The 24927-nt window shown below is 49.4% G+C and overlaps 1 protein-coding gene across 1 annotated transcript in view; it reads right to left on the bottom strand.

Annotated features, from left to right (window-relative positions):
- LOC139439058 (LIM zinc-binding domain-containing Nebulette-like) overlaps positions 1 to 24478 on the bottom strand; it is a 205838-nt gene extending 181360 nt beyond the window's left edge. Inside the window, exons 1-2 of the mRNA XM_071215504.1 lie at positions 24266 to 24478; positions 23257 to 23351 (exon numbers count right to left, since the gene is read on the bottom strand). Coding sequence (XP_071071605.1) covers positions 23257 to 23351; positions 24266 to 24385 — 215 coding nt within the window. The 5' untranslated portion in view covers positions 24386 to 24478. The remainder of the gene's footprint in view (positions 1 to 23256; positions 23352 to 24265) is intronic.
- Positions 24479 to 24927: the final 449 nt, after the last annotated feature.

Here is a 24927-nt window from a genome sequence, read left to right as displayed (position 1 = left end):
TATCCAGACAGGAATGAGAAGGGACTCAATAAGGTACAATGCAAAAGATTTAAAAATTATGTTAAATAGGTATTAATGGAAGAATTGAAGGAAAAAAAGGTCTGAGACATGCAAAGACTAAATAGCAAAATGGCAGAAGAAAGTCCTGCATTCTCAATAGTGACTTTAAATGGAAATGGTTTAAACCCTACAGTCAAAAGGCAAACATTCAGAGAAAGGAATTTAAAAAAGCGTTACCCAACTATATGCTGTTTACAAGAGACTAACCTTCAGTTCAAAGGCATAAGTAGGTTGAAAGTGAAAGGTTGTAAAAAGCGAAAAAAAAAAAAAAAACAACCACCATGTAAATAGTAACCAAAAGAGAGCTGGGGGCGGGGGGGTGGCTATCCTAATATCAGATAAAATAGACTAAGTCAAAAAACTGGTATGAGAGGCAAAAATGGTCATTATATACTCATAAAGGGGTCAATTCAACAAGAATACTAACAAATATAAATAAATGCAATTAACAGCAGAGCCCCAAAATATAAGTAAATACTGACAGATTTAAAGGAAGAAAAAGAAAGTTCTTTATTAATAGTAGGAGACTTTAACATACCACTTTCAATAATGGATAGAACATCTAGAGAGAGGGAAATACAAGACTTGAATAATACTCTACACGAACTAGACCTGACAGACATACCTAGAACACTTCACCCAATAACAACAGAACACACGTTCTTCTCAAGTGCACATGGATCATTCTGCAGGACAGACCATATCTTAGATCACAAAACAAGCCTCAATAAGTTCAAAAATATTGAAATCATAAAATGTACTTTCTCCAACCACAATGGAATGAAGCTAGAAATCAATAATAGAGGGGAAAATGGAAAATTCACAGATATGTGGGAAGTAAACAATGCACTCATAAACAACCAATGCATTAATTTTTCCACAAGAAAAATTAGGAACTATCTTCAGGCAAATGAAAATGAAAACACAACATACAAAAACATATGGGATGCAATAAAGGCAGTGCTGAGAGGGAAATTTACAACCCTAAATGCTTACAGAAAAACCTGAAATATCCATAACAAAGCTCCTGGAGCTAATAAATGATTCGACAAAGTGGCAGGGTACAAGTTCAAAACCCACAAATCAGTATTGTTTCTATACACTAGTAATGAAAAAGAAGAATTTCTTTTAAATTCCATTTACAATTACAACTAAAAGAATCAAATATCTACAAAAAGATCTAAACAAAAATGTAAATAACTTCTACATAGAAAACTACAAATCACTGATAAAAGAAATCAAAGAAGACCTAAATAAATGGAAGGACATTCTCTGTTGATGGATTAGAAGACTAAACAGAGTTAAGATGTCAAGTCTATCCAAAACAACTTAAAGATTCAATGCAACCCCAATTAAAATTCCAGCATCCTTCTTTGCAGAAAAGGAAAAGTGACTCATCAAATTTATATGGAAGGGTAAGGGCCCTGAATAGCCAAAGCCATCTTGAAAAAGAACAAAGTTGGAAAACTCATACTTTTTTATCTTAAAACTTGTTACAAAGCCACAGTAATCAAAACAGCAAGGTTCTGGCACAAGGACAGATACAGAAACCAAAGGAATAGAACTGAGAGTTCAGACATCAACCGTCATATTAAGGCCAACTGATACTTCACAAGATGACAAATATCACTCAATTGGGAAAGAACAGTGTCTTCAACAAATGTTGCTGGGAAAACTGGATCTCTATTTGCAAAAAAAAAAGGAGGACCCCACCACACATCACATACAAAAATCAACTCAAAATGGATCAAAGACTTAAATGTAAGAGCCAGAACTATAAAACTACTAGAAGAAAAGGTAGAGAAGCATCTTCAGAACCTTGTGTTAGGCAATGGTTTCTTGGACCTTACACCCAAAACACAAGCAACAAAAGAAAATATAGATACATGAGACCTCATCTAAACTAAAAACATTTGTGCACCAAAGGACTTTATCAAGAAAGTAAAACAAGCTATACAATAGGAGAAAATATCTGAAAACCACATATTGATAGCGTTTAATATCCAGAATATATAAAGAAATCCTAAAACAACAACAGAAACACAACCCAAAAGACTTGCATAGACATTTTCCCAAAGGTGATACACAAACAGTCAAAAAGGAAATAAAAGGATTCTCAACATCATTAGCCATTAAGGAAATGCAAATCACAACCACAATGAGATCCCACTGCACACTCACTAGAATACCTATTAAAAAAAAAAGTCTACAAGAGACTCACCCCAGATGTAGGGACACAACCAGGTTAAAAGTGAAAGGATGGCGTGGGGGAGCCCCACGCACAAGGAGTGCACCCCATAGGAAGAGCCACCCAGCACGAGGGAGGGTGCAGCCTGCCCAAAAATGGCACCACCCACATGGAGAGCGGACACAACAAGATGACGCAACGAGACACAGATTCCCATGCCGCTGACAACAACAGAAGCGGACAAAGAAACAAGACGCAGCAAACAGACACAGAGAACAGACAACCGGGGTGGGGGGAGGGGAGAGTAATAAATAAATAAATAAATCTTTTTTTTTTTAAAAAGTGAAAGGATGGAAAAAGTTATTTCATGCAAATAGCAAAGTAGTGATACTAGCACTGGACAAAATAGATTATAAATGCAAAACTGATATAAAGAATAAAGAAGGTCATTATATATTAAAAGGTACAATTCACCAAAAACAACTATATTTAGGTGCCTAACCTGGGTGCCCGAAGATACATGAGGAACACACTGGCAAAACTGAAGGGAGAAACAGACATCGCTATAATAATGGGAGACTTCAATACATCACTCTCAATATTGGACAGAACATCTGGAAAAAGGATAAAGAAATGGCTTGAATAATACGATAAATGAACTCAACCTCATAGACATCTATAGAGCACTGCACCCCAAACGGTAGACTGTACATTCTCTTCAAGTGCTCATGGATCCTTCTCCAGGATAGACCATATGTTGGGTCATAAAAGAAGACTTACTAAATTTTAAAAGATTGAAATTATACTAAACACTTTCTCTGATCACAACAGAATGAAACTGGAAATCAATAATGTCTGGAAAAAGGGAAAATACATAAATATATGGAGATTAAATAATGCACTCTTAAATAATCAGTGAAACAAAGAAGAAACTGCAAGAGAATTCAGCAAATTATCTGGAAATGAGAGAAAATAAGAATAATACATATCAAAACCTATGGGATACAGCAAAGGTACTGCCGAGAGGTAAATTTATAGCCCTCAATTCTTACATTAAAAACGAAGAGCCAAACAAGTGTAGCTCAGTGGTTGAGTGCCTGCTTCACATGTACGAGGTCCCAGCTTCCATCCCAGGAAGAGAGAAAGAAGAAGAAGAAATAAAATTGAAGATCTAACTGCACACCTAGAGAAACTAGAAAAAGTACAGCAAAATAATCCCAAATCAAGCAGAAGGAAAGAAACAGTAAAGAGCAGAGCAGAAATAAATGTAGTCAAGAACAAAAATAAGAGAAGTAAGAAAACCAAAAGTTGGTTCTTTGAGAAGATCAACAAAATCTACAAATCCTTAGCTAAACTGACAAAGAAAAAAAGAGAGAAGACACAAATAAAATCAGAAACGAGAGGGGGAACATTACAACTGACCCCAGAGAAATAAGACACATAGATAAGACAATACTATAAACAACTATGCCAAAACACAAGACAATGCAGACGAGATGGACAAATTCCTAGAAACACATGAACCACCTACACTGACCCTAGAAGAAATAGAAGACCTCAACAAACCAGTCACAAGTAAAGAGATTGAAAGAGTCATCAGAAAACTCCCAAATATGAAAAGCCTAGGACCAGATGCCTTCACAGGTGAATTCTACCATTCAAAGACAGATCATTCAAAGAATATCTAATGCCAATCTTACTCAAGCTCTTCCAAATATCTGAACAGGAAAGAACACTACCAAATTCTTTCTACAAAGCCAACATCACCCTAAGACCAAACCAGATAAAAATACTACAAAAAAAGAAAATTACAGACCATTATCTCTAATGAATATAGATGCAAAAATTCTCAACAAAATACAAAACTGAATCGAAAAGCACATTAAAAGAATTATACACCACGATCAAGTGGGTTTTATCCAGGTATGCAAGGGTGGCTCAGCACAAGAAAATCACTTAGTTTAATAAACCACATTGATAAATTGAAGAAAAATCACATGATCCTCTCGACTGATGCAGAAATGGCATCTGATAAAATACTGTACCCTTTCTTGGTAATAACACTCCAAAAGATAGGAATAGGGGAAGCGGATTGGTTCAACGGATAGAGTGTCCGCCTACCACAGGGGAGGTCCAGTGTTCAAACCCAGGGCCCCCTGACTCGTGTGATGAGCACGCGCAGTGCTGATGCGCACAAGGAGTACCCTGCCACCCAGGGGTGTCCCCCCCCATAGGGAAGCCCCACGCACAAGGAGTGCGCTGCGTAAGGAGAGCCGCCCAGCACAAAAAAAGTGCAGCCTGCCCAGGAATGGCCCCACACACACAGAGCTGACGCAGCAAGATGACACAACAAAAAGAGACACAGATTCCCATGCCACTGATAAGGATACAAGGGGACACAGAAGACACACAGTGAAGACACAGAGAGCAGACAATGGGGGGGGGGGAGGGAGAGAAATAAAGAGATAAAAATTTTTTTTAAAAAAAGATAGGAACAGAAGGAGGCTTTCACAATACGATAAAGTGCATATATGAAAACCTATAGCCAGCAAGGTACTCAGTGGGGAAAGACTGAAAGCCTACTGTTACATTATCCAATATTGTGCTTAGAAGTTCTAGCTACAGCAATTAGACTAGATAAGGAATAAAAAGCATCCAAATAGGAAAGGAAGAAGGAAAACTTTCACTAATCACTGATGACATGATCCTAAATCTAGACTATCCTGAGAAATCCACAACAAACCTACCAGAACTAAGAGATATGTTTAGCAAAGTGGCCGGTTATAAGATTAATATACAAAAATCCACAGTTTTTCTATACACTACTGATATGCAATCTGAGGAGCAAATCAGGGGAAAAATTCCAATTATAATAGTGACTAAAAGAATCAAATATTCAGGAATAAACTTAATCAAGGGCATAAAAAACCTGTATTCAGAAAACCACAAAACATTTCTAAAAGAAACCAAAGACAACTTAAATAAATGGAAGGACAGTCCATGTTCAGGAACTGGAGGACTAAATGTCATTAAGATGCTGATTCTACCCAAACTGACTTACAGATTCAACTCAATCCCAACAGCTTTTTTTGTGGAAATGGAAAAGCCATTTATTAAATTTATTTGGAAGGGTAAGGGGTTCCAAATAGTCAAAAATGTCTTTAAAAAGAAGAATGGAGTTGGAGGACTCACTTCCTGACTTTAAAGCGTGTTAGCTACAGTGGTAAAAAGAGCATGGCACTGGCATAAAGACAGCTCGACCCTGAACTGAGAACTCAGAAACAGACCCGTACATCTACAGTTAAGCAATTGTTTTTAGGAGATACTGGGGAATGAACCTAGGACATCGTACATGGGAAGCAGGTGCTCAGTCACTGAGCTTCGTCTGCTCCCCAATGAGACTTGAATTTTTCCATTTGTTTTTAGGAGTTACCAGCGGTCAAAACCAGGGCCTCATACATGAGAAGCAGGCACTGAACCACTTGAGCTACAGCTGCTCCCCACAGTCAAGTGATTTTTCACAAGGCTGTCAAGCCCTCCCAGCTGGGCCACAGCAGTCTAGTCAACAAATGGGGCTGGCAGAACCAGATTGTCATATCCAGAGGAAAGAAAGAGGAACCCCCAAATCACACCTTCTGCAAAAATTAACCCAAAATTGATCAAGGACCTAAATAAAGAAGAAGAAAATGTAGGAAAACATCTTCAAGATCTTGTAGGAGGCACTGGTCTCTTAAGCCTTATACCCAAAGTGCGAACAACTAAAGAATTAGATAAATGGAAGCTCCTCAAAATTAAACACTTTTACATCTCGAAGGACTTTGCCCAAAGGGTGAAAAGGCAGCTGACTCAATGGGAAAAAATATTTGGTAATCACATATCTGATACGGGTTTATTATCCATGATATATAAAGAGATCTTACAACTCAACGATAAAAAGACAAACTACCCAATTAAAAAGGGGCAAAAGACTTAAAAAGACAATTGTCCAAAGAAATAGAAATGGTGAAGAAACACAGGAAAAAATGTTCAGCATCACTAGCTGTATTAGTCATGATTCTCTAGGGAAACAGAATTGACAGGCAATATTTGTAAATAGTACGAGATTTTATAAAATTCTCTCACATGATGGTGGGGATGCACAACTCCAAATTCCACAGGCAGGCTGCAAACCAGGGGCTCCAGTGAAGGCTCCCGATGAGTTCCCAGGAGATACTGGCTTTCCAAAGTTGAGCTGGAAATTCTCTCTTGCGTGTGTCTTCTTGAGCGAGTGCCCACTTACATCAGACCACTGTAGGGGCAGGGACTCAATCCTGAGGCAAAGCCCGAATCTTCTATTTTTTTTCCTTTTTTATTTTCTTTTAAATGTCACATTCAAAAAATATGAGGTCCCCATATTCCCTCCACTCCTCCCACATCAACAACCTCTTTCATCATCGTGGCACATCCACTGCACCTTAACAGGTAGTAATCTTAACAGGTAGTTAACCAGGGCATTTCAGCTGAATCTAATGCACTCAAAGGATATCACACACAGAGGAAGAGACCAGGTAACAAACACAGTATTTCTCTTTTTGGGGATTCGTAAATAATCTCACCCTGCCACACCAGTGATTAGGTAAATGCAAACCAAAACTACAATGAGGTATCATTTCACACCCATTAGACTGGCCCCTATTAAAAAGTCAGAAAACTGTAAATGTTGGAGAGGATGTGGAGAGATAGGAACGCTTATTCACTGTTGGTGGGAACGTAGAATGGTGCAGCCATTGTGGAGGACTATTTGGCAGTTCCTAAGGAAGCTGAATATAGGCTTGCCGTGGGACCTGGCAATGCCATTATTAGATGTATACAGGAACTGAGAGCAGTGATGACATGAACAGACATCTGCCCCGGGATCTTCACAGCGGTGTTATTCACAATGCCAAAAGTTGGAAACAACCCAGGTGTCTGGGTTGGATAAACGAACAGGATGAATGGATAAACTGTGGTGTATACACATGATGGAATATTATGCAGCAGTAAAAAGAAATGAAGTCGTGAAATATACGACGACATGGATGAACCTGGGGGACATTATGTGAGTGAAGCAAGTCAGACACAAAAGGACAACTACTGTATGACTGCGCTACTATGAACGAAATATATTGTATAAACTCTTGGAGTTAATCATTAGAATATAGGTCACCTGAAAACAGAATGAGGGTAGAGAATGGAAAGCTGAGGGTTAATCTGTGCATAACTGGTAAAAAGATTGTGTGTAAATCTTTGGAAATGAACTGAAATGGTGAAAGCACATCCCAGTGTGTGTAACTAGCAGAGCTATTATATGGGTATGACAGTGGCTGAAAGGGTCAATCTAAGGTTATATATTAATATATTACTAGCAAGAAAGCTAAAAAAAATGTAACAGGGGACCATATAAGATAGTAAAAGCCTCATGTAAAATACAAACATAAGTGATAGTGCATATATAAAACTTTTTACAAAATATAAATATACTAGAGAGAGAAACAGTAGCAGCTATATACAGCAGCAGAAGCACAGAGATTGAGAGGTGATGAATTTTGTTATTATTGGAATAATGAAAATGCTCTAAAAATTACTGAAGTGATGCATACACAACTATGTAATTATACTGAATACCACTGATCGTACTCTTTGGATGGATTTATGCTTTACTAACATGTATCAATAAAATTGATTTGTTAAAAAAAAATAAGATACCATTTCATACCCACTAGAATGACTACTATTTAAAAAAAAACAGAAAATGACAGGTGTTGGAGAGGATGTGGAGAAACAGAACACTGGTTCATTGCTGGTAGGAATGTAAAATGCAGCAGCCACTGTGGAAGACAGTTTGGTGGTTCCGCAGAAAACTCAGTAAAGAATTACCATATGACCTGGCATTCCCACTACTAGGTATATCCCAAAGACTTGAAAACAGGTACTCGAACAGATATTTACACACCAATGTTCATAGCACTACTCACAATTGCCACAAGATGGAAGGAACCCAAGTGTCCATCAGCCAATGAATGGATAAGCAAAATGTGGTATATACATATCATAGAATATTATTCAGTCCTAAAAAGGAACCAAGCTCTGATACATGCTACAACATGGATGAACCTGAAGACATCACGTTAGTGAAGTAAGCCAGACACAAAATGATCTCATTGATATGAAACACCAGAATAAGCAAACTCATAATCAGAATCTAGAATATAAGATACTAGAGGAAGGGGTAGGGGGAACAAATAGGAAGATAATGTTCAAAAATGTAAAGAGTTTCTATTTGGGATGATAGAAAAATTTTGATAACGGATGGTCATGATGGTAGCACAACATTGTGAACATAATTAACAGCCCTTATTTATATATTTAAATGTAGTTAAAAGGGGAAAATTTAGATTGTATGTTACTAGCATAAAAATTTTTTTATATCCACAGAACTGCACAAAGCCAAAGGTAAAGTGTAAGCTAAACCATGGACTATAGTTACTAGCACAATTACAAAAATGTGCTACCCTCAATTGTAAGAAACGCTCCACACCAATGCCAGGTGTTGGTGATGGGGTGGTGTGTGGGAATCTGTATTTTTTGCATGATTGTCCTATTGTTCTGTGAACCACAAATTCCCTAAAAAAAAATAAAATTCAAAAGTATAAATTGTAATAATATTATAAATCCCACATCAGAATCTTTAAATTGAAGGAGAGCCAAGATCAGTCATGAAATTTTCCTGTTTAAAATAAAGTGGCAAGCACTTTGTCATTTTCTATGTAATTTTAACTGTACTTCTCGCCTCTTCCATTTGAAATCTGAAATTCATTTTCCTATAAATATTTTAATTCCCTTTTCCAATGATCAGAAATGATCCATCAGAGAACAATCTCATAATAGCTTCCCATGCTTAGGATGGACCCAAGATCACAAGGTCCTGGGTGAAAGAAAAGATTATTACACCTTCAAAATATTAGTGTAATTTTTAGGAAAGACAAGTGAAGAAGCACAGACCTGAGGCAGCTGTAATTCAGAGGCAATTTAAACAAAAATAGAATCGGAATAAATGTCGACAGTGTCAAATATTTGAGAGAAAACTCAAGTTCACTGTGTACATCTGCCTTTGCCCATACCATCAAACAGTAAGGCTAATTTTGCTTTGCACAAACTGTTCTTAGGACTTTGTTTTTTATATCCCCACAAACCATTTCCTTAATTATGAGAATTTTGCCAGAAACTAATGTCAAACTACTATCAGTTTGTAATTTCCCCAATCTTTCCTTCTCTTTTCTAAAACTTTGAATTTTTTCTCATCCCAAAATACCGTCAAAGTTCTAAGATCCAGATCATTTCTCCAAAAGAATAAGCAAAAACAATTCTAGCTAACAAGTATAACGTAATTATAAATTACGGAATTGATTCCTTAGAGTGATTAGGAGATGTACTAGGTGCTGTTATCATCACCTGAGATATGGGGGCCTTGTTTGAGAGAAAATCAAACTGGGGGCAGGGGGCGGATAATGTACCCAAACCTCCAGAGCTGGTAAGCAGTGGGAGTGGGATTTGAACCCAGGCATCCAGCCTCTTCACTGCTACCACATCATCCCTCTCAGTTGAGGGTTGTGCTTCCAAAGCGCCGACCTCAGGGCCACGCACAGGTGTGTGCAGGTCCCAGATCCAACCTCAGGGCCACACACAGGTGTGTGCAGGTCCCAGATCCAACCTCAGGGCCACGCACAGGTGTGTGCAGGTCCCAGATCCAACCTCAGGGCCACGCACAGGTGTGTGCAGGTTCCAGGCTCCAGCCTCAGGGCCACGCACAGGTGTGTGCAGGTCCCAGATCCAACCTCAGGGCCACACACAGGTGTGTGCAGGTCCCAGATCCAACCTCAGGGCCACGCACAGGTGTGTGCAGGTCCCAGATCCAACCTCAAGGCCACGCACAGGTGTGTGCAGGTCCCAGATCCAACCTCAAGGCCACGCACAGGTGTGTGCAGGTCCCAGATCCAACCTCAAGGCCACGCACAGGTGTGTGCAGGTTCCAGGCTCCAGCCTCAGGGCCACGCACAGGTGTGTGCAGGTTCCAGGCTCCAGCCTCAGGGCCACACACAGGTGTGTGCAGGTCCCAGATCCAACCTCAAGGCCACGCACAGGTGTGTGCAGGTCCCAGATCCAACCTCAAGGCCACGCACAGGTGTGTGCAGGTCCCAGATCCAACCTCAGGGCCACGCACAGGTGTGTGCAGGTCCCAGGCTCCAGCCTCAGGGCCACGCACAGGTGTGTGCAGGTCCCAGATCCAACCTCAGGGCCACACACAGGTGTGTGCAGGTCCCAGATCCAACCTCAGGGCCACGCACAGGTGTGTGCAGGTCCCAGATCCAACCTCAAGGCCACGCACAGGTGTGTGCAGGTCCCAGATCCAACCTCAAGGCCACGCACAGGTGTGTGCAGGTCCCAGATCCAACCTCAAGGCCACGCACAGGTGTGTGCAGGTCCCAGATCCAACCTCAAGGCCACGCACAGGTGTGTGCAGGTCCCAGATCCAACCTCAAGGCCACGCACAGGTGTGTGCAGGTCCCAGATCCAACCTCAAGGCCACGCACAGGTGTGTGCAGGTCCCAGATCCAACCTCAAGGCCACGCACAGGTGTGTGCAGGTCCCAGATCCAACCTCAAGGCCACGCACAGGTGTGTGCAGGTCCCAGATCCAACCTCAAGGCCACGCACAGGTGTGTGCAGGTCCCAGATCCAACCTCAAGGCCACGCACAGGTGTGTGCAGGTCCCAGATCCAACCTCAAGGCCACGCACAGGTGTGTGCAGGTCCCAGATCCAACCTCAAGGCCACGCACAGGTGTGTGCAGGTCCCAGATCCAACCTCAAGGCCACGCACAGGTGTGTGCAGGTCCCAGATCCAACCTCAAGGCCACGCACAGGTGTGTGCAGGTCCCAGATCCAACCTCAAGGCCACACACAGGTGTGTGCAGGTCCCAGATCCAACCTCAAGGCCACGCACAGGTGTGTGCAGGTCCCAGATCCAACCTCAAGGCCACGCACAGGTGTGTGCAGGTCCCAGATCCAACCTCAAGGCCACGCACAGGTGTGTGCAGGTCCCAGATCCAACCTCAAGGCCACACACAGGTGTGTGCAGGTCCCAGATCCAACCTCAAGGCCACGCACAGGTGTGTGCAGGTCCCAGATCCAACCTCAAGGCCACGCACAGGTGTGTGCAGGTCCCAGGCTCCAGCCTCAGGGCCACACACAGGTGTGTGCAGGTCCCAGATCCAACCTCAGGGCCACACACAGGTGTGTGCAGGTTCCAGATCCAACCTCAGGGCCACGCACAGGTGTGTGCAGGTCCCAGATCCAACCTCAGGGCCACACACAGGTGTGTGCAGGTCCCAGATCCAACCTCAGGGCCACACACAGGTGTGTGCAGGTCCCAGATCCAACCTCAAGGCCACACACAGGTGTGTGCAGGTCCCAGATCCAACCTCAGGGCCACACACAGGTGTGTGCAGGTCCCAGATCCAACCTCAGGGCCACGCACAGGTGTGTGCAGGTCCCAGATCCAACCTCAGGGCCACGCACAGGTGTGTGCAGGTCCCAGATCCAACCTCAGGGCCACGCACAGGTGTGTGCAGGTCCCAGATCCAACCTCAGGGCCACGCACAGGTGTGTGCAGGTTCCAGGCTCCAGCCTCAGGGCCACGCACAGGTGTGTGCAGGTCCCAGGCTCCAGCCTCAGGGCCACGCACAGGTGTGTGCAGGTCCCAGGCTCCAGCCTCAGGGCCACGCACAGGTGTGTGCAGGTTCCAGATCCAGCCTCAGGGCCACGCACAGGTGTGTGCAGGTCCCAGATCCAACCTCAGGGCCACACACAGGTGTGTGCAGGTCCCAGATCCAACCTCAAGGCCACACACAGGTGTGTGCAGGTCCCAGATCCAACCTCAGGGCCACGCACAGGTGTGTGCAGGTCCCAGGCTCCAGCCTCAGGGCCACGCACAGGTGTGTGCAGGTTCCAGATCCAGCCTCAGGGCCACGCACAGGTGTGTGCAGGTCCCAGATCCAACCTCAGGGCCACACACAGGTGTGTGCAGGTCCCAGATCCAACCTCAAGGCCACGCACAGGTGTGTGCAGGTCCCAGATCCAACCTCAGGGCCACACACAGGTGTGTGCAGGTCCCAGATCCAACCTCAAGGCCACGCACAGGTGTGTGCAGGTCCCTAAAAGGCTCGTGGTCTGCACCAGAGTCCGGAACTCTCCTGCTTCTGTGCAGAGGCTCCATGCCCGCTTCCCGCTGGCTCCTAACACCTGCCTTGATTTCTTTTTAACAATGTTTTCGTGTTGTTTTCTTGGCTGAAAGGAAGAAAATGGAGTAGGAATGCACCCCACCATTCCCTGTTACCCCTGATGACCACATCCCCCCAGCAAGGGTTCATCTTTTTGATGCACACGTAAATGCCTTCAACACTCTTCTCCACCTTCTGGCCTCTGGCCTTGAGCTGTCCTGCCCCATTTGAATTCTCAATTTCCCATCTTTTAAACTTTGTGTTGTATTAGTCTGAGCTCAGAAAGCTCCAGGGCTTTCTGGCTTTTCTTTTTTTTTTTTTCTTTAAAGATTTATTTATTTATTTCTCTCCCCTCCCCCGCCAGCCTGTTTGTCTGTTTTCTGTGTCTATTTGCTGCGTCTTCTTTGTCTGCTTCTGTTGTTATCAGCGGCACGGGAAACTGTGCTTCTTTTTGTTGCGTCATCTTGCTGCGTCAGCTCTCCGTGTGTGCGGCATCATTCCTGGGCAGGCTGCACTTTCTTTCGCACTGGGTGGCTCTCCTTACGGGCGCACTCCTTGCGCGTGGGGCTCCCCTACGCAGGGACACCCCTGCGTGGCAGGGCACTCCTTGCGCGCATCAGCACTGCGCATGGGCCAGCTCCACACGGGTCAAGGAAGCCCGGGGTTTGAACCGCGCACCTGCCATGTGGTAGACGGACGCCCTAACCACTGGGCCATGTCCACTTCCCTTGAGATTAGTTTTTAAATGCGGTGCCCACCCCGCAGGACAGAGAACTTCCCAAGTCAACCCACATGTGCCTCTTGGGTGCTGGGTATACCCAAGGCTGAAAAAAGAAAGGCCTGACCCTTTCCTTTGCATGTGTCACCTGCCATGCGGGCGCTTCCCACCAGGGCAGCAGGTGAGGCTGGCTGCGCCGGGCCAGGTGTGCACACGAGCAGCAGGTGAGGCTGCGCCGGGCCAGGTGCGCACTCAGGCCAAGGCCTCCAGCGGCCGCCCCGGGCCCACCCCGCTGCGCAAACCCTCCAAACAGGAGCTTCCAACTCAGCAGCCTCCCGGGAAAAACTGCTCTAAGACGCTGTTTCTATTCCTGACAGGGATAACCCTTAATTATTATGCGCCTTAAGCATTTGAGGATCTTTAAATAGAATTTCACTTAACGTTAAGAGAGTTAGAGACCTGCGTCACTGGTACCGGAAAAACCTACCCGGAGAGGGAAGGGCGGCGGCGGGCGCGGCCTACCAGGTTGCTCCCCGCGCTCTGGAAACCTGGATGAAGGGGCATCGAAGACAGGCACGAGAGGAAACAAAATGCCTCCATGCGGGAGGCGAAAGGCCTCCCTTCATCAGGGATTGATACATTAAGCTTTGATTAAATTTAGCTTCAAGAATTAAATACCTATTTATCTCCAGGAAGAACAGAGCCGCCGTGACGCGGGAAGGGCGCGCCGCCTCAAGCACAGGGGTCCCCGGGAAGAGCCTGCAGGACACAGGCGCAGCAGCGTCACAGGTGCAGCGGCGTCGTGCTGCAGGGGCCTTCCGGGCGCCCGCTGTCCCGGGGTGCCCGTCAGAGGGACACAGTGTCCCGCCGTAAGGTCAGCGGGTCCCCTCGCGGCGCAGGCCGGCAGGGGCTCCCCAGGGCCTCCGCCCCGGCTGCTCTCAGCGCCGGCCTCCCGGGCGGCCGAGCTCCTCCGCTCGGCGGGCAGAGGGGCCGCAGGGCTCGCTGGGCGACGCGCTGGCACCACCGAGGCCGGGACGGCCGCCCTGTCCCGCAGGACGCACTCGGCTGACAGGAGCAGGGAGAGCAAATGGAGAGAGTCCCGCCGACCAGCTCCCGCGGGCAGGCCCTCCGCACACTTCCTGTCGGCGGGTCCGTCCCGACGTCCCTGAACTGACTAAACAGACACCGTGGGCCCTGGAGCACCGCGCCTGTCGGGATGCGGGTCAGAGGGCAACGCGGTGCCGACAGTTCAAACATTCAAACACGGCGCGGGACAGGCACAGCTCGAGGCACGGCCACTCTCGGGTCCCCGGGCTCATCCGGAAACCGCTCCGCTAAGAGGCCACGCTCTCGCAACAAGGGCGCCTCCCGGCCACTGCCAGCCCCGCGGCAAGCCCCCCAGTGGGCAGACGGGCACAACGGCGCCACAGGCGAGCTTTCCCACCGCGCGTCGCTGGGCGTAAAAGCTGCCGTCAGAGCTCCACGGCTTGAGAGCCGAGTGCTTTCGAGGTGGAAAGAACTTTAAAGGGCGGGGAGCGGAAGCCGACTTGGCCCAGTGGTTAGGGCGTCCGTCTACCACATGGGAGGTCCGCGGTTCAGGCCCCAGGCCTCCTTGACCCGTGTGGAGCTGGCCCATGCACAGTGCTGATGCGTGCAAGGAGTGCCCTGCCACGCAGGGGTGTCCCCCACATAGGGGAGCCCCCGTGAGCAAGGAGTGTGCCCCGTAAGGAGAGCCACCCAGCGCGAAAGAAAGTGCAGCCTGCCCAGGAATGGCGCAGCACACACTGTCCATGCCGCTGACGACAACAGAAGCGGACAAAAAAGAAACAAGACGCAGCAAATAGACACAGAGGACAGACAACCGGGGGAGGGGGGAAATTAAATAAAAATTAAATAAATAAATCTTTAAAAAAAAAAAAAGGAAGAAGAACACACAGCGAACAGACAACTGGGGGGGAGGGAAGGGGAGAGAAATAAATAAAAAATAAACCATGTTAAAAAAAAAAAAAAAAAAGAGGGGAAGGCGACTTTCTCCACCGGAAGAAGAGATGTGATGTGGAGACGTTTTCGGAACTTGGAGTTGTCCTGAATGATATGGCAGGGTCAGATGCTGGACTTTATATATCCTGCCATAACCCACAGACTGCACCGGTGGAGAGTGTGAACTACAGAGTAAACTATCATCCACGTGATGCAGCAGTGCCCCAAAATGTGTTCACCGAGTGCGATGAGTGCCACAATGATAGGAGAGGTTGCTGGTGTGGGAGGAGTGGGGTGAGGGGGGTGTGGGGTATATGGGAACCTCTTACATTTTTTAATTTTTTTTTTGTGATGTATGTATCTTCAAAAAATACAATTTACAAAAATGATGGGGTAGGGGTTGGGGTATATGGTAACCTCCTATTTTTTTTTTATGTTTTATGTTTTTAATGTAACGTTCTTTGTGATCTACTAACTTTAATTTAAAAAGCGTAAAATAATAAAAATTTTTAAAAATTTAAAAATTTTTTTAAAAAAAGAGGGGGAGGGCGGGAAGACTCCACAGCAGCCTGAGCAAACGGTCCAGCCACTGCGGCGAGTTCGACCCTAAGGCGCGTTAGCATCACACGCGCTTCCTTAGCCTCACCGCCGCCCCGCGCGCGCGGCTTAGTGCTTGGACACCCCAGCGAGCCTCTGCCGAAAGGCTTCGCCTTTTATTATGCCTGTCTGACGGGGGAGGCTCCTGGGAATCAGACCTGGGCTCTGGCTGGGGGCTCCAGGGGCTGGGAGGAAGCAAGGGGGGGGTGGGGGGGTGGAGGGCCAGGGGCCCCTCAGGCACAATGTGCTTTTCTGTTGGCAACGGGGAGCCGCCGAAGGCGTTGGGGGATGCGTGATCACAGCCATGTCTGGAGAGATCACTGCGGTGGCAGGAATGGCACCCAAGGAGGACGACTGGAACAGGGGGCAGGAGGGGGCAGCGGGCCTCGGCCATCAGCCCTGGAGGCAGGGACCCGAAGGCCGCCCGTGCCACGACGTGTGCTTCTCCACCGACAGGCGCCTTTCCACGCCGCTCCTGCCCCCGCACGTCGCCCGAACTTGGCGGGATTCACCTCCGGGGTCAGTGAGCGGATACGGAAGCACCTTTAAAGGCCAACTTGGAGAGCGCAGGCAGCGTAACTCAAGTGTCCCCACGCCTCATCCCCACGCCCACGTCCCCACCCCCCACCCCGCCTTGGCGCACCTGCCTGGGACGAGCTGAATGGAGGGGCTTTGTCTCCCTGCCTTCTCCAGACTGCTGGGCTGACGCAGTAACAGCCCCCCGCCCAGGGCGGATGGCCCCTTGGAGGGAACAAGCCCGCAGAGAGTGGAAAAGTCAACGGAGCCGAACGCAAAGCACGTCCCGCGGGGTCTCCACGCAGGGTCTTCACCAAGAACAAGGCCAGCCGAGGAGGAGCGAGACGCGCTCCGGGCTTGGGTGCTGGTGTGAGCCCATCCTGCTCACCCCTCCCGCCTGCACACGCGCCACGTCCGGCGTGGCTCCAGCCCTGCAGGACCGCGGCGGCCACCAGCGAAGGCCGCTGGATTCACGCAGTCAAGCCCAGCGTGAAAGGAGCGATACTAATCCTTTAAACTAAGAGCTGGAGAGCTCTGGGCCCTCGGCTCATAAATGATTCTAGATCTCACTTGTCCCACCGGGAAAAGACAAGCTCTTTCTACCAACACCAACCACCGGGGAGGAAAAGAAAAGAGATTCCAGCTCCCCGTCCCCCAGAGCTGAGCTCTGAGGGCCCGGCGCTCCCACAAAGACGGGGTGGCCCGCAGGGTGGTCTGCCCTGCTTTGAAAAGCACGCATCTGAAAACGTTTAGGGAAGACACGCCAAAATGCACCGGCACTCAGGCCCTGACACATAATCAATACACCTTTAAGCACGCGCATCTGTCTCCCGCGCCGACTTCGCTTTTCACCCTGATTTAGGAGGTATTTGCTGTGCTTCATCTCAAAACCTTTTCTAATCCGACATCATTCCATAATAAATACATCATCACGTATATGATGATGATACATCATCATATAGAAAGAGACAAAAACTACATCTTGACGGCGCCTCTTGGAAATATTTTCAAAGGTGGCAGAACTCAGAGCGTGATTTTTAAAGATGGTCTTGAGAATGATTTCAAAGGGACCAAAATGCATTTCATCTGGTTGACGATGTGGTAAGATACCCGAGAATCGGATCACCTTGCATATTCACTGGAACCTTTTTAGTTGGCTCAAATAAAGCATCTCCTTCTGTCATTTTCAATCATCCAATTATAACAAAAAAAGCTGCCACCCTCCCATAGCAGCCTATGTCAAGGAGCCAGAGGTCTGGTTTCCTCCGTGAGGCGCGCAGCTGCAAACCCAGGCAGGGCACACTGTAATGACGCCGGCGGGAAACTCCTGCGACCACAAGCTCCTTCCCTGAAACTAAGTCGCTGCGAACAATGTCCCTTGTAACTGTGACACTTTCTCCTGTCTGCAAGGGGGAACTAGGAGAAAGCTTTCAAGGTGTTATAAATAAGGGAGGATGTTACTACTCGGGCACCTAACGGTAGCCGAGCGGGGCTAAGGCCCGAAAGCATCCCCCGCTTCCGTCCTATGAAGTCCCTGTTAGGTAGGAATTATATTCCCATTTTACAGTTAATAAGCCAGCTTCAATGAAAAATGCTTTTAGAATACAACAAATTTTGAGACCAAGCCTCTCGGCAGGGAAGGCCACCCCAGCCCGGCAACACTGGGAAAGGCGAGCGGTCCTCAGAATTCCAGCCAGGAAATCCACCTGCTGGGCCTTCCTGCAGCTTCCCAAACCCTAATCCCAACCCGCTTCCTCTAGGATTCTCAGCCTACATCTGCCTCCCCAGCAGAAACAGTGCTGGGTCACCCTGAGTGGAGGGTCACGTGCAGGGAATCACAGCCAAAGACGCAGCAAACACTTGCCCAGTACCTTCCAAGGATACAGAGGTGGGAGACACAGGCGTTCTCCCAGTCCCAGCCAGGTAAGCATGGGTCACCGTGCAAGGTGGGGGGTGCTGAGCTGAGACCGGAAGGCTCACAGGGCTGGGCGGGGCAGGGGAAGGGGGGGTGGCACAGGTACAGAGTGCCAGCAGTGACCACCTGAGCCCCTAACCCAACAGGCAGTGTTGCCTTTGCAACCCCCCCACTCTGATGTAACGGGCAGTGAGATTACAGAACTAAATCAGGGTTTCTCAAGCTTTCTTGACCACCAATTCCAATAAAAATTTTTGCATCATCTAGGACATACACATGCAACTGGGGGAAAGAGAAAAAAGCTTTTGCCAAAACAACACTCCGATGTTTTTTCTCTCTCTCTCTTTCCTTCAGTCCATCTTGTTCTTTCCTTCCTTCCTCTCTCTCTAATTCTGGTCACAGCCTTCTAACGGGAGGCGCTCCCCAGCGTGGAAAGTGCTGCTATAGACCGTGACATCCCCACCCATCCCCACTGCAGGGGGCTGGGGGCCAGGGCTGGGCTGCTCTTCCCATTTTACAGATGAGAACAATGAGGCTTAGCGATGGAGACACCTCACAGGAGGTGAGGGATTCCAGTCCTGGGCTGTGTTGCTCAAACTCCAACGGCACCCTGCTGCCGGCCATGAAAAGTCTGTAAGTGATTAGAGCTAAGCGAATAGTGAGACTCTCATAAATTCCCTTAAGTTAACACAGCTCCTTGGAGTTTCTAGAACCAGGTTTGAGAGACCCAAAGAGGGGGAAGTGAAATACAGGGTGGGCAAACAGGTCTAAACGTCCTCTGCGCCCACGTCCTCGGAAAGACACTAACAAGGAGACGCCGACAGGGAAAGTAAAGGAGACCCAGCTGGGAGGCTGGTGACGACCCGGAGACGCGCAGCATGCAGCACCCAGCACCCAGCACCCAGCACCCAGCTCCCAGCTCCCAGTTCAGCATCTTCCAGGCTGGAGACAGTCAAAAGCTATTCCCGAAATAGAGCAGAGCAAGAGACAACTCAACACACAGCTCCTGCTGTTTTATTTGTAAAGCCTTCCATAATTATGTTAAGTGAAGCTATTTGGTGGGAGGGAATTTCATTTGGAAGGATAACTAAACACATTTAACACAGATATTTGTGCTCCTTTAGCTCCACGATTAAAGATACGTTTGACATAGGTAGAAGATACCTTAAACATGGACAGGTCAGCACCAGTTTTCAGGCCCTCTCAAAAAATTCTGCAAAACTGATGATTTGGGGGACTTTTGGACCAAGGTCATGGTAAGCTATTGCATCATGACCTGGGCGTTCCCTGGGCCTAAAATAAGCGTTGCTATTCCCGAGTAGAGATGTTTCTCCTAAAATGTTAAGAAATGCTCTATTTTTATAAACACATAACATAGGCAATTTTGACTTTTATACACAATAAATTAGGTAGCGTCTTTGACAAATGGCTTGGGTTTATATTCTTTGTGCAGCTTGTTGGGTATTAAAAGAGCTATAGTTCAATCTGCCATATAGCTTTGCATATAAACATTAGCTATACTTTCTTTTAATCTAGTGTTATTTTCTCAGCACCTCTGGGCAATAAAAATATTGCCTAGTCCTCTTTTCTTTGCAAGTTCCATGACAAAGGAGGGGAAAGAACCTGACTCTGCTGAAGAACCCACTGGCTGCTTATGAAAATACAGCAGGCACTCAAGAAGACCAATTTGTTTTAAATATTTTAACAGCATGCACTGCTGCATCAGCAGCTAGATGTGTATTGTGCCCCGTCTTACAGTTATCAAAAGATCAAAATTTAAATATCAAGTAAATTATATTTTATACATGCTCGCCTTTGCAAAAACTCAAACAGGAAACGTGTTTCTTCTCTAAACACATAAGAATATAAACAAGCAACACATGTAACCTGAATTGATACTCACTCCTCCATTCCATTTTTAAAATGCCCTCAGGCAGCAACTGGAATAAGAAGCCTTCATGTTTTCTTAAAATAATTCTACATGCCTCTGGTTATGCCTTCACATTTTTAAAGCATGTTCTGAGTACTTATTTTAAAGGTTCTTAATTTAATTATGTTATTGTCTCAATAAACGCTACTTAAATTCTCTTTCTGAAAACAATGAGAGGTTATGGAAATCAAAAGTAATGGCACCAGAAATTAAAGAAGTGATATTTAATCTCCCCGAACCAAGAAAGGAGGCATTTTCATGACAAATAAATGTAAAGTATACGCCTTGACTGGATCCTGGTTTTAAAATAAATGAAAGCTACAAAAGGCATTCTTTTCTTAGGACAATGGGGGAAATGTGAACTGGAACAGGATTTTAGATATTATTATGAAATTTTTATTAATTTTCTTAGGTACAATAATGACTCTGTGATTCTTTGAGAAAATGACCCTATTCTTTGCAGGTGCATGCCGTCGATTTTAGGGACGAAGCGCCCTGATGTATGAAACTGCCTTTTCAATGGTCCAACAATAATAAAAAGACTGGTATGTACATTCAGGTAGATAAAAATATGAAGCCGAGGGGTCGAAATGTTAATAGCTGAATCTCATCAGAGGGTATAGAGATATTCCCTGAATTAGTCTTTCAACCATTTTGTGTATCTGAAAATATCCACAATAGAAAGTTTCTGGGGAAGAAGACAAGTCATTCTCATTGAAGTATGTATGTTTGTTGACTCTGTACCAAGCCAGGTGGGGACAGGGACACTGCTTTACATAGACATACAATACTTCATTTTCCAGCAGTGCACGTCTGAGAATCTATTTTCCACCCCTGACCCAGAGAGAGTGTGGTCCTCTAGCCAAGAGCAGAGGGAGCCACGGGGGACACCGTTCAGCCGATTCAGAGGAGACGGCCGCAGGACTTCCCAGGGGTAACCCATACTGACCCCAAGCTCACAGAGTGACCTGTACCCCTCAGGAAAATAAAAGCTGAGAACAAGGGCTTCCGCTTATCGAGCTTCACTCAACAAATGGTCCACCCTCTGCTCCCTCCACTTCCCTGCCCAGAAAGGGTGTTTCCTGTCCTCTCCTCCCACGTGCTCAAGGAAGGAGGCTACCAGGTTGCAGGTGAACAAAAAACCTGAGGTGCTGCCACAAAATCCAACTTAAAACAAATAGTAAAGCACCTGACTCACATAAGAATCTTGGGGAGAAAATCCACAAACACTCCATTTAGAGATATGTAAGGTATTAAAAATAAGGTTCGCCGATAAAACAACACAGTAGGAGGTTTCCGGGGTGTAAAGGGCACCTGCTCACTGTGAGGTCTGAGCCGGGCAGCCCTTCCTGAGCCACACACAGCTTGCAGCAGAGGCTAGTCTGGGAGTCCTTTTCAACTGGTCTGAGCTTAAACCAAGCAACAGGCAGTGAGCCCTCCAGTCGCACAAGGCAATCAACAGCTCACAGCCCCCGCTTGTGCTTGTTGGGGGATTTTAACATTTCTTTCTCCTTCATTCAGTTATCTTTCCATATAAAGCTACTTTTTTTTCTTAATTTTTGTTTTCTCCTCCTTTACTTTCTCTTCTCCTTCCTTCCCCTTCCTAATTCATTCCCCCAGATTCACCAGGGGCACCCACAGGTGGTGTTATCACCCAGTTACCCTCGGGCCTGCAGAGCTGTGGAGACTCTCCATGTGGCCCAGAGAGGAGGAGCCAGGCCGTGGGCTGAGGGGGCCGCGGGGAGAAAGCCACTGTCCTTCAACAAGGAGCCACGGCCCCGTATATGGCGACGTCCTTTCCCTTCTCCCCGCTGCCGCCACCTGCCCCGGGTCCCACCCAGGCGCCCACGCCTCTTCCAAGGGAAGCAAGAGACCAGCACATGGAGGCCTGCGTTCTGCCTCCTGGCACCCCAACAAGAGGCACCCCAACAAGAGGCACCCCAACAAGAGGCATGCCACAGGAGGGCTGACACTCCCACACGTTTGGGGTTAGCTGTGGATTTCGCTTCTCCAGGCAGGCCCCGCTGCTGCCCAGTGCCCTCACTTTCTAATTTCTTCAAAAGGCTCTAGTCCGCCTCTAACACACTGAGCTGGGACGTGACGGAGACACAGAGATTTTTGAAAGTTCTCTCCCCAGAGAGGAGCTGGCGCCTTGCCCATGTGTGCCAGAATGGAGGACCCCTACAACCCACTCCCAGGGCGCGACAGGGCGTGAGCGGAGCACAGGTCCCCTCTCCAGAAGGCTTGAGGCACCTGCTTCAAAACCTCCAGCCCCAGGCCGGGGGTCCACAGGGGGGCCAGGAAAAAGGCCCGACAATGCAGCTGAGAGGCCCATAGGGTACCGGAAGCCATGCCGGGGCTCGGGGGGCCACGGGGAAAACGGTCGCGTCAACCACCCAGAGCTTCAGGAGGCCGCCGTGGCTCACCGCGCCCCGTGCCCCGTGCCCCGTGCCCCTGCCTTCGAGCCGTCTGCAGGGATGATGGTAAAGACGGAGGGGCCACTGTGCCAGCTGTGGGCGAACCAGGACTAAACCCTGAGCTAACGGCATTATCTCAAAAGCCTGGCAAAGCGTGCCACCCAGAAGCCTGCCAAAATGCACGCCTCTGCCACCAACAACCAGTCAGCTGCATCTCAGGTCCCTGGTTCTAAGGACGGTAGCCAGGCCGTTCTCCTGAGTAATTAGGCTCAGACAGAAACCTGCAGTGTGGCAGCAGCAGGTCATCCAAATGGAAGCTGCGCCGACCTGGCCTGCACTTCAGAGCCCACCCCTTCTCGTGCCCCGCCGTCCACAGCCTCTGCACCACGGTCCCTAACTCAGCAGCCAAGCGACCCTCCAACACTAACCTTCTGTCAAAAGACACAAAAAGTACCCAACAGGTTTGAAAACCGTAAAGGCAATGACCTTCAACAAAGTGCTTGGCCTCAGCGCCTGAGGCAAAAACAGGTTCTTGGCCACGCCCCACCTGGCCACAGTGAGTCAGTTCCTGGTACAGGTACGGCCGCTCTCCTGCCCTGCAACCAGCCACACCACACCTGGCCCGCCGGAGGACACTTACGCATTACAGTAGGGCTTCTTGTCGTAGCCTTTGTAGTTGTTCATGTTGAGTGCCATCCTGCAGACCTCGCAGTGGAAGCATCCTTTATGCCAGTACTGAAAGAAAAAAACGAAATATTTGGCACCCAGGACAATGCCAGTTCCTTCCAGAACGGCTGGCGAGGGCAGGCGTGCGGGCTGCATCCCAGCCCACCGGGGACAAGTCGTGAGGGTAAGTCGTGGTGGGCATGTCCACCTGCTGTCCAGAGAGCAGGTGGCAATCGGAGTCCAGCTTTCAGTCCAGCCTCCCCTCACCTGCAGACCCCCGAGGGGGAGCCCCGGGCTCTGCCCTCCGCGCCCTCTACCCGTGGGTGCGGGAAAAGCGGGCCCACGGAAGGGGGTGGATGCGAGAGCCAGGCTCCGCGACGACGCGGCGTCTGCAGGGTCTCCGCAGCCACGCGCCGCCAGGCAGCCGGGCTGGCAGGCGCTGGGCTGCGCAGGGGTCTCGGCCCCCAGCCCGGAAATTGCGGGACTTGAGGCTCTGCCCCGAGCGCGGGCCGGAGGCCAACTGGCGAGAACGAGGCGTTTGTGTCATTTCGGGGGGACGCCTGCGCCCGGTCTCTCCAGGCCCGTCCGCTCCACGCACGGCCCGGGAGGCCAGGGGGTCTGGCCGGGGGTCGCCCGAGCCCCTCCTGGGACCGCCCGGCCCCCGCGCCCCGGCTCCCCGCGGGCGGCTTCCCCGCGCTGCGGCAGCGCCGGATGACATGTTCATGACCGCCCGCCTCGCCACCTCGCCGCCGGCCCCGGGGCGCCGTCGCCCCGCGCGGGGTGGTGCCGCGGGTGGGGGTGCAGGCGGAAGGGGGGAGCGGAGGGGGCGCAGGGGCGAGGGGCGCCGAGCGCAGGGGCGCGGGGCCCGGGGGTGGCGGCGGGCGGGCGCCCGACTGCCCCGGCCCGCACCCGGCCGAGCCCGCCGCCCTCCCCGACCCCGCCCGCAGGCCGCCGCTGGGCGCAGGTGCCGCCGCCCCGCTCACCTTGTCGAGGCAGGTGACTTTCTCCGTGGGATACACGACTTTCCCGCAGCGCGCACACGGCGGGTTCATGGTGGCGGCGCGCGGGCCGGCGGCGGGGGGCTCCGAGGGCGGCTGGGGCATGCCCCGGGCCCGCACCGCCTCGGGCCGGCGGGGGGCGAGGGGCGCCGGGCTCTGCGGCCGCGCTCGGGCTCCGCGGCGGCTCGGCTCGCGCCCCCAGGTGCGGGTGACTCACGCCGGCTCCGCGCCCGCCCCTCGCCGCCGCCGCGCAGGCCAAACCCACCGGCGCGCGGAGCGCGTGCAGGGAGCGAGCACGCCGGGCGGGGGGGCGCGGGCGGCAGGTGGGCGCGGGCGGCGCGGGCCGGGGCCTGGGGGCCTGGGGGGCCGCCGAGGGCGCGGCGCAGGGGCCAGGCAGCGCTGGAGCGACGGGAGGGTGGGGAGGGCGCGGCGCGGGGAGGGAGCAACCGGATGGGGAGGGCGGGCCCGGCCCCGCGCCCTGCCCGCCCCTCCTCCCCCCTCCCACCCACCCGCACTCGGGCTGATGCTGGTGCCCGGAGGCCGCGGGAGCGCGGACCCGGGGTGGGGCCCGAGGGCTGGAGGGGAGCGGGGAGGGGGCCCGGGGGAGAGCGGAGGGCTGGAGGGGAGTGGGGGGGCCCGGGGGTGTG

The sequence above is a fragment of the Dasypus novemcinctus genome, chromosome 5, assembly GCF_030445035.2.
Source record: "Dasypus novemcinctus isolate mDasNov1 chromosome 5, mDasNov1.1.hap2, whole genome shotgun sequence".
In the NCBI taxonomy this organism is placed as follows: Eukaryota; Metazoa; Chordata; class Mammalia; order Cingulata; family Dasypodidae; genus Dasypus; species Dasypus novemcinctus.
Note: the sequence above shows the minus strand (reverse complement) of the source record. Positions and strands in the feature narration are given on the sequence as shown.